The 12,985-nt window shown below is 36.4% G+C and overlaps 2 protein-coding genes across 2 annotated transcripts; both read right to left on the minus strand.

Annotated features, from left to right (window-relative positions):
• Positions 1-372: 372 nt before the first annotated feature.
• On the minus strand, positions 373-9,615 carry LOC116022179 (dentin sialophosphoprotein). The gene is made up of 12 exons (XM_031262776.1): positions 9,028-9,615; positions 8,035-8,261; positions 7,826-7,893; positions 7,599-7,664; positions 7,079-7,425; positions 6,813-6,881; positions 6,366-6,451; positions 3,694-5,808; positions 3,430-3,507; positions 3,178-3,289; positions 1,172-1,222; positions 373-1,020 (listed from the first exon to the last, which is right to left on the minus strand). The coding sequence occupies exons 1-12, from the start codon at positions 9,400-9,402 to the stop codon at positions 970-972; spliced, it is 3,645 nt and encodes a 1,214-aa protein (XP_031118636.1). The 5' UTR covers positions 9,403-9,615; the 3' UTR covers positions 373-969.
• A 2,074-nt stretch (positions 9,616-11,689) lies between these two features.
• Positions 11,690-12,214, minus strand: LOC116023641 (dof zinc finger protein DOF3.1). The gene has a single exon (XM_031264642.1). The coding sequence runs from the start codon at positions 12,212-12,214 to the stop codon at positions 11,690-11,692; it is 525 nt and encodes a 174-aa protein (XP_031120502.1).
• Positions 12,215-12,985: the final 771 nt, after the last annotated feature.

A 12,985-nucleotide genomic window follows, 5' to 3' on the forward strand; every position in this document is an offset into this window, starting at 1 on the left:
GAGTATTTCAAAAAAAAAAAAGAAAGAAAGAAAAGGAAGTCCCAATTGAGTAATTTGGCTGTAATATGATGGTTATATATATAATACTGTTAAAAGGTTTGGGTTGACACGATTGGATAGATGATTTTGTTAGTAGTGAGGAATTAAGTTTGGACACAACTGTCGTAAGTTAGGCCAACAACTCTTTCGGCAACGAGTCCCAACCTTGTGGAACTCATAAACAACCTCAATACAATCGAAGCAGTAATGGGCACGTATGTTTGGAACCAGAACCACCATCTCTGTCAGCTCCTTCATGTTATTTGACTTAAAATCTTGATAATCGAAATGTTCATGATGACTAGGTCAAAAACATTAATTAAAAGCTAAATATAAATGAAGCATAATGATAAGTGAGGAAGCTCGTTTACAGGCATGTCTAAGATTTAGATTATAAAATGTACCAAGTATCTAGTAAATCAATAACTACTTACAAGTTCACCCAAACCATTTGTAGGATCATCACATGCATGAGTTACAGTGTGATGAAAAACCTAAAAGAAATGCACCTGGGTGGGTGCAGGTGTCAACACAAAAAACTAGCTCTCAGAAATCTACAGGAAAAAAAAAGGAGGAAAAAAATGAGTTGAAACAGAAATTTACTTTCCAATTTCTATTTACATCAAATTATGTTATTACTACCAACCCACTATTTCTGCCGGGTCCCTCGTATACTGCTCTAAACTCTTCAAAATTGAGCATGGATCACTCAACCAAACCACAGCATTTTTGTCGCTACTCAGCACAAGGATATTGGAGCTCCGTGTGAATGGACCATCAGAGACCACATTTCTCACCGACAAGAAGACTGGCATGCCATATGGGCTCAAACCATCAAAATTAAATGGCAATATCCAGAGCAATTCCTCTCCATGAGACACCAAAAAGGGCAAGTATTCAAATAGGCGAAACCAGGGAGAAATCAGGTCGTCAATTTTTGACATATGAAGCAGCAAATTCTGTCATCATCTGCTTCAAATGCTGCAAACCAAGATGCTATTTTAAGAAATTGGGCATATATGCATTATGCTTACAAAGAATTAAATAATATCTAGTTCTAAATATCTGGAAATGTAAATAAGATAGAGCTAAGGCTCAAAAGTTAGTAGTAAGAGATGGATTATATCATCACCTTCAGTTCTTCATGAAGCACAACAAATATTTTCTTGAGTCGTTTATGCCTCTGCACCAGCATTGTATTTTCATGTCAGTAGATTGCACCATTCAGTATAATAAAGCAATCTATCTTCATGTTATATTAACAGATGAAAATTGGAAAGCAAATAATTATATCCAGTAAAACATCACCCATAAAGCATTATCCAGACTATTTGAAATTGGTGGTCCATAGGGTGGCTATAAGCCACCACCAACCAGTGAGGCATAAAGAACAAGAGAATGAACATGTATTCCAATAGAATTGAATGTATTGGATTGTATGAAGTATTATAATACCAAAAATATCACTTTTGCACATACACATATATGTGTCGATGTGTGTGTGCAGACTCTTGTAATTTTATTAATTTATCTATTCCTTGAATCAACTAGAAATTATAACAGGATTCCTTCTGTAATCCTAATCTATTCCCTCTGAGAAACAAACATGGAATATAATTCCTTTTCTATTCTTTATAGAACAGCATTCCTAAATTTTCATTATGTGAACCAAACATGTTGTAGGACCCCTAAAATTACTAGGAAACTAAAGTATCAAATACCTAATTCTTGTAAGACTCTTGAGTTTAGGTGGCTCCCTCATAAGTATTGTAAACTCCCCCTCATGTTGGAGCATATGAAATATGTCAAACTTGCATAGAAAAATGGCAAATCTTGCACGTCCAACTTGCATAAAAATTATCAACAAAGGTCTCCAGTAAATTTGATGCAAATCCTAATTATTGAAGGCTCAATGATCTAATAAAAATGCAGTGAACAGGTTTATTCATGAAGCTAAAAATAGAAGCTAGACCAAATGCAAAAACTGGAAATTGAAGTAAAGCCAGGACTGAAAACAAGAACTCTAGTTGGGGTTGTTGATGGAAACTAAAACTGGTACTTCAGGAAGGACTAGGACACTAGTTAGTTTGAGAAAAGCAGTTCTTTTAATTTTATTTAAACATGAAGAAGAAATAACCAAACAAGACTTCTTCAGTGTGTAGTTATTTTATGAGAAAAAGCATACCATAGAGGAAAGAGCCAGAAAAAAAAAAACTTCTTTGGAGCTGTGGTCACTTTATAGAATAAGCAGTAAGCAGAAAGAACTGGTAAAGCCTACCCCAGCACAGAATTGACATGAAACTTGCAACAATTCAATGCTCCATCTCTTATGAAACTTCAGAAAAATCTGATGATATTTGGAACACGAATACCAAAAATTGGAACAAGCTTAAAAGTGGAAAAGAACAGGAAAATTTCTGATAAAAACTGTTTGGGAGCTTTTCAAGTGGACAGTTACCTCCCTAAAAATCTGCTAAGAAGCCATATATTAGTGGGCTATGGTACTGCATTAGAAATTATGAAATGGTGGTCTGGCAGAGTGGCAGGTGACAAAGTGTCACCATCTATTGGTGAGGCATAAGCAACAGGAGAATGAAACAAGCATAAGAGAAGAACATTTATATATGTACTCCAATAGACTTCAACATATTAAAATTTTAAAAAGAATTACAATATTGAGGGCTAATTAGGGGGGATATGATAGGGAAACTAGAAATCCTTCATCTCTAGGATTCCTAAAGTACTAGGAAAGTAAAATACTTAAGTTCCTCATAATTTTAAGATTTCAAACTTGAGTTTAGGCAGCCAACCTAACTTTAATTTAGGAACACACTTAACTATTCTAACACAGTCAAACATAAAACATAAACATTTTGACAAAATAATTATACTAACTGGCAATTGGACAAGGAACCTAAAGGTTCTGCAAGTGGGTTATGAATTTTATGCTTCATGTCTTAAAACAAGAACATCTCCAACTTCTTTAATAAATGGTGAATTGATTAAATAGCTGAAATAGTTTAGATGTAAATATAATGGATTTCACATCTATACAAATTGTATAGGAAAATAATGCAACAAAATCCAAATCCACCACAATTGCAATGAAAGCATTCAAAAATTGAAAATTGAACTTACTGCTCCACATTGACGATAAGAATCTTTCAACTGTTCCAAAATGACATAGTATCTCTCCATGTCCCTTCCTTTACAAACCTCCAGGTCCTTTCCAAGTTTACTGAACTTAATCCTAAAGCATTCCAGTAATAAGATGTGACAGTTAGCTGAATTGCATCAAGAAAATAAACCCAAAGCACTATATCAAACAATTTGTAAAGAAATTTCCATCTGAAAGCTTGAGCAAGCATATGTATTTAAACTTCAGGATACCTGTCAGACTCTAAGGTTTTGTTTAGTGAGCAATAACTTTCATACTTTTCTACATACTCCTGCACATACTCTTTATACCTGTAGAGAGAGATGTAGTGATATATGAGCTGAGTTTAAACATAAGAATTTCATGATCACTGAAAAAAACACAACATACAGTACTCAAGGTCGAACACAAGATAAAAAGTCAAATCAAGAATATAGATTGCCTATGTGATTAAAATGTAGAGAAATTTATCTGTAGTATTAGATGGATATACTTACTGGGAGAAATCCTTTATTGGGCCCTTGAACTCTGGCTCTTTCTTTTCATACTTGTAGTATGAACAACTAATCTCATCTGGAGAAGATTCCTTCCTCTTCTGGTCATCATTACTCCCTGTCAAAGAAGCATCCTTTCGCCTGCCATTTTGGTCAGCAACTAAGTTAGCTTTCTGCATGTTGCTTTCCTTAGTAGAAATATGCCCACCTCCCCGTTTTGCCTCATGCCGTTTTGCTGCACCACCAGGGAATTTTTTGCGATTATCTCCATAAACCTCTGGGCTCCCTCCAGCTTCATTCTGTCTGTTTTTACTACTTGCTTCTGCTGCTTTGTTAAGGTATCCAACTTCATTCTGATCAACTCTGAAATGGTTCTGTTGAGACAGAGGTTGCTGAGATTTTTGTTGAGGTCTTGTACAATCTTCAGGGTAAGGTTCCAGGGTCTTCCTCTTAAATAAGCCATCTGGAGTACCACCTGTGATGTTTGAATGAGGTGGAGATGCTTTTTTTGAGCCTGCTACAATCTTATTAGCCCCTTTTCCTTTACTTGTGTCTACATTCCAGTGGTCTGAACATGTTGGTTTGTTCTCTCCTTTGAAGGAACTTCTTCTCTCACTCGGTTTTTGCAAAGCAGGTGCTTCCTCAGGCATGAAATCACGAACTTCACCTAACTCCAAATCTGAAAGTTCTCTCTGAAGTCTCTTATTTTGCCCGTTCATTACAGATCTTCCCACATTACTTGTGTTATTTTCCTTTGGAGAACATCCAGGGTCTAAATTATCATACCTCCGGTACTGGGAATCAATAGATGTTTGATGCCATTCCCCTGTACCTTCTTTGGAAATTTTCGTTGCTCTTTGTTCATCAAGAATCCCATCTTCATGAACTGAATCTTTACTAAATTTATCTCTCTGTGAGGGGAAACCATCATTCAATGAAAAGCTACTTTCAGGGTACTTAGCACCACGGCTCAATATATTTCCATATTTGACTGGTTTTTCTGCTGTGGCAGCAGCTTTTCCCTGTCCGGAGAATTCGACAGGTCTTTGATCTGGCTGATGAAAATCGGAAAGAGAGTTTCCAGAAAAGGCTTGGTTGTAGCCTTTTTGTGAAGAAAAATCAGAAGTACCTTCTCTACCCATTCTATTAGCCATTGGCACATCAATACCCTTGGAAGAGAATTCAAGGGGCCTATCAGGAGATGAATATTGAGAACCCTCAGCAAAAACTGGGTTCCTACCAGAACTCTGCTGTTGGTTTATGCTTCCAGTCTTTGACCTTTTAGTACGATCAGGTTTATCATCGAACTGCTTTACATCAGAAACTCTTTTAGACTTACTTTTAGGTGCTCTGAAGCTATCTGATTGCTCATGCTTGAAACCTGTTTTTGTCATGCTTTCTGTTCCACTATACATTGCTGTTTGGACTTGGCTTTCTTGGTTCTCATTTTGATCAGATGAAGGTCCAGTCTCTTCCGTTTGTTGTTTGCCTTCCTTCACAGGTACCTTATCAGTAATGGTCTTTTCCAAGCCACGTTCACCAACTTGTAAGTGGTTCTCAATTTCCACAGTATCAATAACATCAACATGTTCCATTTCATCAATCCCAAACTGACCAAGCTCAATATCTTGAGTTCCTGATGGAATGGGAGATTTTGATAACCCAGGTTCAGAAGCTTGCAGTTTATCTTTTTCCTCTCGGTCATCATCACTACTCATGATATCCACTTCCACATCAGATGGCTCCTTACTGTGGGAAGAGGCATCACTTTCACTATCACTGCTACTCCCGCTCACACTTTTACTGCCCCGAGGACTACTTTTGTTTTCACTTCCACTGTCACTGCTATCACTTTCACTATCACTTCCGCTATCACTAGAGCTATCTGCTGGCTCTAAACTGTGGTCGGAGACCTTTTTCTCACCAGAATAGTCAGGTGATTGCTCAAGTATATCAACTGCTTCTAAGGCATTAGATGCTTCTTCAGTTTTAGAATTCAACTGTGCTTGCCCTTCCAATTCATTGGTATTAATTCTCATGGAAAAGCTGGGTTGTGAAGCTGGGAACTCGTCATGTTTATTGCGGGCAGGTGGTGTGTGGCAATTCTCTTCAGGAGAGCTGGAGAGCAAAAAGCAAAAAGCCTAATTACTATAAAGAGCAGAAGACTCTGTATGTTAAGAAGCATTTAGCATGAAATAGCTATCCTTGTGTTAAAACTATGAGTCTAATGTCACAAGGAATCCATGAAATTTAAAAGATATATATAGGATAAACAATAAACATAATAGTGCTCAAGGAATTCTGACAACTCACTGAAGCGGAAGTACCTAAATACCTAATGCTTTAAGACAAACCTCTGCATATCTAGTATCTTATAGATAGATCAAAATGTATAGATGACTGTACTGAAGAAGTGCAAACAAGTTATGCAGTCCCTTTGCAATGCCAACTTCTTTTTTCTTAGATGTTATTTTACTATGGTCTAATAACTTGTCATCCTAACATCTAAACTTTCATAGAAGCACACTAACCTATTGCAATAATAACTAAATTCTTACAGCCCTACAGGTATTCGTTTTGTCTTTGATTAAGCAATTTTGCGCACTAAACTTCAAGTAATAAAGGAAATATGTGAATTTGAGAATCTGGAAAAGCAAGAACATATTGGTAATTACCTTCCACTTTCAGCCATAGGTGTCTTGAAGCTTTCCGTCTCCACTCCTGGTTTTAGAAAATATCTACCTGCCTGAAGATTTGCAATCTGCCATGCAAAATGCACAAGAGAATGAAAGTTAAAAGATACTGCATAAATCTCACAAAAAATTAGTAACGATAAGAAAACCAGTAGTTAACAAGAGCAATTAATCTAATCCTTTTACTTTATCTTTAATGTCTCTTTTCCCAGTAGAGAATTATGGTGGAAGCCCAAAATATAAGAGAACCAACCATTGTTCTATGACTTCTATCTATAGCTCCTTTTTCTCTCCTTCAATTTTCTATCTAAAGTGTAACGGTCAACTTGAAATTCTTTTGGGTGGCTTAGGGTTGCTTAACTCAATTTTCTATTACTCCCTCTTTTACAGTAATTAAAGGCTTAAAACCAAAAAATCTCCATCACTTGCCTTTTTAAGGATTGGCTCAATTTGTCTTGCTGAGTTTGGAAAAGCATCTCCAACAGTTTTCTCCAAGGCCTAAGAATTCAGAAGAAATCATATAAAAACCTGATGCATTGACAGAGATTGAATGAATTCATATATGCACTCACAAATTCAGCAAGATTTATATGCCAAGAAATGAACACTGGAAAAGTAAAGAAGAATTACTAGATCCAATTCCCACAACAACTAAACTAAACTAACACATCCAAAAATCCATTTTACTCGCATACCTTAAGGTTCATTCCATTTGATTGGTTTTCCACAAGGGCAGAAATCAACAAGCTACGTAGATTGGAAGGCTTGCAATCCGTGCTCCTTTTGCACCCGGGCATATTTTGTGCCCCAATACTGTTCACATGGTTTAGTGGAATTTCTTTGTCGGAGCTAGCAGTTTTATTCATGGGTTGAGTGGGAACTTCTTCCACATTTGTCTGGCTTTTCTGAAGACCACTCCCAAATGGAGATGCTGGGTTACCAGATGGATGAAATGGAGAAGATAAAGGTGAAGTGGAAGGCCTTCCCTTTGAAGGAGTTATTGTGGATAAACTGGATTTATAAGGAGGTCTAGAAGAGCCACCTGCAGTTAGTGCAAGGTATGGAACATGAACCGGTAAAAGGAAAACAAATGAAAGATTTAGAATCAAATTTAAAGACCAAATGGTCTTGAAATTAACATATTTTTGAATGGGATATTAGGGAAAAATAAAATCTATTGAGAAAACACTAAATTGAATATTGATCAGAAAATACCTGGTGGTGGATCAGCTTTCCTTTTCTTGAAAGGAGGTTGCTTGAAACCTGCTCTCCATGGATTACCTGAAAATATAAAGTAGGTCTTTTAGATTGCCAATGCTACAAGTGTAATCAGAAAGACATTTATCTTACATGCAGTGAAACACTTCACCTCAGCAAGGGCAATGAAAAACATAGTAACCAGAAAGCATTCAGATGCTGAAAAAGTATAAACAAAAGTGTACCTTCAACAGCAGCCATTGCCTTCACTTGACTCTTTGTAGATGGATTTCCATGGTCTAAAACGATGGCTCTATTTTCAGAGGATTTTAACAGAGTAAGGATAAAAGTATGAAGCAAATATTATCAAAGTAGATTCTAATGTTATTTCAAAATTCATTGATGGATCACTGACTGTGCAAACACCAATTACGTTAATAAAAAGAGAGCATACTTGCGGGAGTTAGACTTCTTCACAGCTTCCTCAGATAGCATTTTCACATGATTTTTAGTTGATTCATCCAAAACGCGCTGTACATTCAGCTTTCTCCAAGCGCTACCTGATTCTACTAGCAGGCCATTTCCATCTTCACCACTTTGCTGCTCTTCATATATGTCACAGAGGTCTCCCCCATCTCGTGACCATGTGAATCTAAAGTCCTTACTGCCCACATTAATAACCTGGTAAAAAAGGTCTATCTTAATGCCATGACCAATTTAAAATAAGCAGCCCAAAACTATGTGCAGCTAGCATCTAAGCAGTTGACAAAAACCCTTGACGCAGCAAAATCCAAGAGTATGTCTCAACAGATGGAAATTCATAGTTTTCCAGATCCCAAGCAACCTCAGGTAGGAAATGAACTGATCAAAACTTTTCATGAGAAAAGCTTCTTTTAAAAAATTTGTTCTCTAATTCCTTAGAGGAAATTGGTGTAAAACTGTAAAATATAAAATCCAATGCTTCCAGCGATCATATTGGATATCAGTCTTGACTCCATAAAATCTTGCCCCAGTCTGACTTAATGTAGATAAACCTCCAATGGATCAAATTAGCCAAGACCAGTTTGAATCTAAAAATGCCAAGTTTCTCCTTCCCAACAAGTGGGGCAAGTCTGGAGTCCCACATGGGAGAAGCAATTTCTTTAATGGAGCAGGAATGAACATTCTAAAAGCTAAATGAAGTTTGTGATTCCACTTATTTATCAGTGTTACTTCTTTTTTAGGGGGTGTTTTAAGCTTAAAATATCCTGTATTATCTTCCCTAATGAATACACTACCCATAGGAACACATGAATTCAACTGACTAACATCTAGATGCCACAAAACTTTTTGGCTTCTCCAAATGCAGCATGCTCCACCACAAAGCGAAATTCCAAGTTTAAATTTCAACATCAGAATAAAATCATAATCCAGAGAATAAGAACGGCAAATTAATTCAAAGACTCACGTTTCCGACAGAATTATTAGCATTTGCATCAAATTTGATCTGCGCCATGCCCCCCTCAGCCTCCACGCGCTTGATCTCCTCCACGAGGCCCGGAGCCAGCCGAATTATCATCGCGAAGTCCAAAGGATTTCTCGTAACGAGGTTAAAACTCTCCTCTACCGCATTGGAAGGAGCAGATGAATTGGGGACAGAAGAGGTGCCGCGGTTGCGGGGACCAGCGCCTCCACTGCCGACTGACAGGCGGCCTCCGGAGACAGCAGAAGACCTCTGAATAGGAGGCGTGTGAAATGATGAGTGGATGTTGCGCTTGCCGGCGCCGTTGCCACGGCCTCCTCCGCCGCCGCCGCGGCCATGCTTCCCGGCGCCTCCGTACATTATATTTTGGTCCCAAATTAGGCCCTCTGGCCGGAAAGTGCAGTACACGGAAACTGTGTAAGGGAGAAGCGATTGAGGAGAGGGAATCGAGCCTTGAGAATTGAGATACAGCTGTGACAGGGTCCAGGGAGAAGGGGAAGACCAGACGAAGAACACAGCAATTTGGGTTTTTTATTTTTTATTTTTTATTTTTATTTGTCCCCTAATTTATTTTTTAATTCTCTTCGTAATTATATCTTCACTAAGCAAATACGCAAGGGCATTTCGGGGTTTTCATTTTTCTAAGCATATTTTATCACAAATTATTAATATTTCTCACTGTCTTCTGTCTAGTCTATTACTCCATTAGCCCATAGAAATAAATATTGTTTTATTATTCGAAACTACAAGGGTGACAAACTACTTCCTACAATTCTAGCTGAATCAATAGGTATAAGTTATACTCATAAATTCGGTCCACTTTTAAGGTGGATTCGTGTCCTTTTACATACTGAATGATTACAATTTAAATTGTGAACATTTAGTATGTAAATTGGATATTTTGAACTTAGTCTACATAATAATTTGCTTTAACTGAATAAAATTTTTTATTATTTGTATTTCGTACAATATGTTTATTTTTACATTTCTTAAATTTAAAAATAAATAATAGAGAATAAAAATTGAATAAACAAAAACAAGGTATTTTTTTTTTATTTAATTGAAATGGGGAAACCCGTAACAAAGGTACAGACTAGTTATTGTTGTATATAAAGCGCCACAAAAACAAGATAGTTGAAGTAAACATATCTCATTTATAATAACATACATGTAATTTTTTCTAATAATTATTACTTTACAGAATTTATTGAATAATTCGATTCAATAATTAGTTTTTAACAATTTTAATGATTGCATTAAATTGTTACTAATTTAAAGCAGAGATGATGTTAGACTCCAATTGCAAAGTTCTACCTATAACTATTACTACTTTAAATAAAGTACTTACCAAGATTCTAAGGATTCTATTAATGATGCAGCCTGCCGGTGTTCTCTGCAATTCTTCTGCATATCTATTGTCCAAATATGGACTTTGTACAATACACAAAACTTCTGCATATCTATTACAGTCACGATTTTGCCCCATGAAAGCTTTGCAATAAGTAATCAACATTAACAAAGTATTTGCACATTAGTTACTTTTCTGAAGAACATGGGTGATATTACAGTCACGATTTTGCTCCATGGAAGCTTTGCAATAAGTAATCAACATTTTAGCATATGAGCGATTATCGCTCTCCCCCCTAATGGTGTGAGCCATCGCTTATGAAATGCGTCTCCACTACAACTCTATCCAACACTCAATAACTTATTAGTTTCAGACTCATCGAGATGATTTACTTAATCATTTATGACATATGAATTCATTTTTAGTATACTAAAAATTTCATTTTTATCATATTACCTAAAAATGAATTTATAATATATTAAAAATAAACATTCAATATATACTAAAAATAACATCTATCAATTGACAATTGTCTACCTTGAAATATAAATCATGATCCACCGTGTAATTTGCGGTCTGGTTGAGTCATGGGCTGGATCATTTACACTCGTTCTATTGGGCCGGTTGCATCTTGGGCTTGGGCCACCATACTCGCACCATTTTTTATTTTTATTTTGAAAAGATACTCGCACCATTTGATCTGCCTAATATGGTTCTTTTTTTCTTTTTCTTTGTTTTTTTTGAAAACAACCTAATATGATTCATGGATGATTAACATCACATACATCTACCTTCCAAAAAAAAAAAACATCACATACATCTAGCAAATATGCAGTAGAAATTGAGAAGCAAAAATAAAATGGTAGCAACTCACTCATGAATTTTAAATTTGCTTTTATAATTTTAATTTCACCATATTAAATAAGATTCTAACATAAATAAATTGTTCTAATCTAAAAAGCATGAATAAACAAATGAATGATTAAATTCAATAAATTAAATAATTAATAATTTTTCAAAAAAATTAATAATTAATAATTAAAAGTAAAAAAAACATCATTATAATTTAAAATTAACATTAAATCTAAAATTAGAAATTACAGTAAATTTCTACAACAGTCATATAGTGACTAGACGGACTAGTGATATCATTACACGCTACAGCACAAGACAACAAATAAAAATAGAAAGACCACTACCGAATTTTTTGATTTTTGAACATAAATTTCCAATTTTTATTATTATGATTTTCTTTTTGGTGGAAGGAAGGTGGGGCCCGGTGATCCATAAATAGTAAGATCAGGCCAGCTGGCCGCCATTCCTGCCTCCATTGTCGACACAATCGGAGCCCGACCCAGAACCAGAATTTCTACTCGGGTTATCATGAAACCCGCCTAAATGCTTACCCGACCCGTCTAGGAAACCCCCAGAATGCCCCCCAATCGACAACGCCAAATGCGAATTCACATCGGCACCGGGAAGAGCAGAAGACGACGACTTCGCCGCCGTTGACGAGGGCGAAGACGACGTCGTTGAGGAGCGTTTCTCATCGGAAGAAGAAGAAGAAGAAGACGACGAGCGCTTGGTGGTCTTCCGGGAGGCGCCGCCGACGGGGATGTTCCGGAGAACGCCGCCTTTAGTCCAATACCTTTTGCAGCTCTTGCAGAAGTAGCGGGGCTGGGAGAGGTTGTAATTGTTGTAATAGCAGAACTTTGTGTTCATGGAGCCGCACCTGGGGCATTTCAGATGCTCTTGCTCCGGCAATTGAGGATTGATCGGAGGAGGAGGAGGGTATAAAGGCGGTGGCTCTTGCTGCATATTCATATTCCGATCTAAAATTATTGAATCTTCGCAATCAAAATTTGAACATTTTCTGTTTGGGGGTGCGATTGGAGAGATGATTTTGTGTGATTGTTTGTTGTTGAGGTTTGGCGGCAGTTGACTTCAGATTTCTGGTGGAGTTTTAGCCCATTGCAGTTGGGAAGTCGCGAACAAAAAGACAATTCACAAAGGGGCTGCGTTTACAATTCATTCGAGCAACAACTCAATTTTATCCATGCCACTTCATCACCAATTAATTACTTACATATACCTTTTGCATTAAATACAAATAAAAAAAACCTTGAAATATAATTTATGATGGTATCAGATACTACAATGACATTTATCACACACTACACCGTACAAATTTAGGATCTTCCTTATTTACTTTGGAGTAATATTAGGTACAAGAGATACTGATACTAATTAAAACTTTAATCATATTATGGAGTATAAGTAGAGGACAAATGTCATAACTTATAATTGTACACATCTATAGACACAAATTAGTTATTGGTTATGATTTGATTCATTATATATAGTTTAAAGTTTTTAACAATTCTAATGATAATATAGTTGTCTCTACTATGCTACTCCTCGCTACCACTTCCGAGTTCAACTCTATTTTTTCTTTTTCAGGTGATGCAATTGTTTATTTACTTAAAACAATCATTACACTCGTTCTAAGTTCATACCATCCAGTTTACTTACACAACAATAAACCTAATGATCTACAAATGCGTAGAAAAACCCTAGAAAACTCAACAAAAAAAT

Source organism: Ipomoea triloba, chromosome 6, assembly GCF_003576645.1.
Source record: "Ipomoea triloba cultivar NCNSP0323 chromosome 6, ASM357664v1".
Taxonomy (NCBI): Eukaryota; Viridiplantae; Streptophyta; class Magnoliopsida; order Solanales; family Convolvulaceae; genus Ipomoea; species Ipomoea triloba.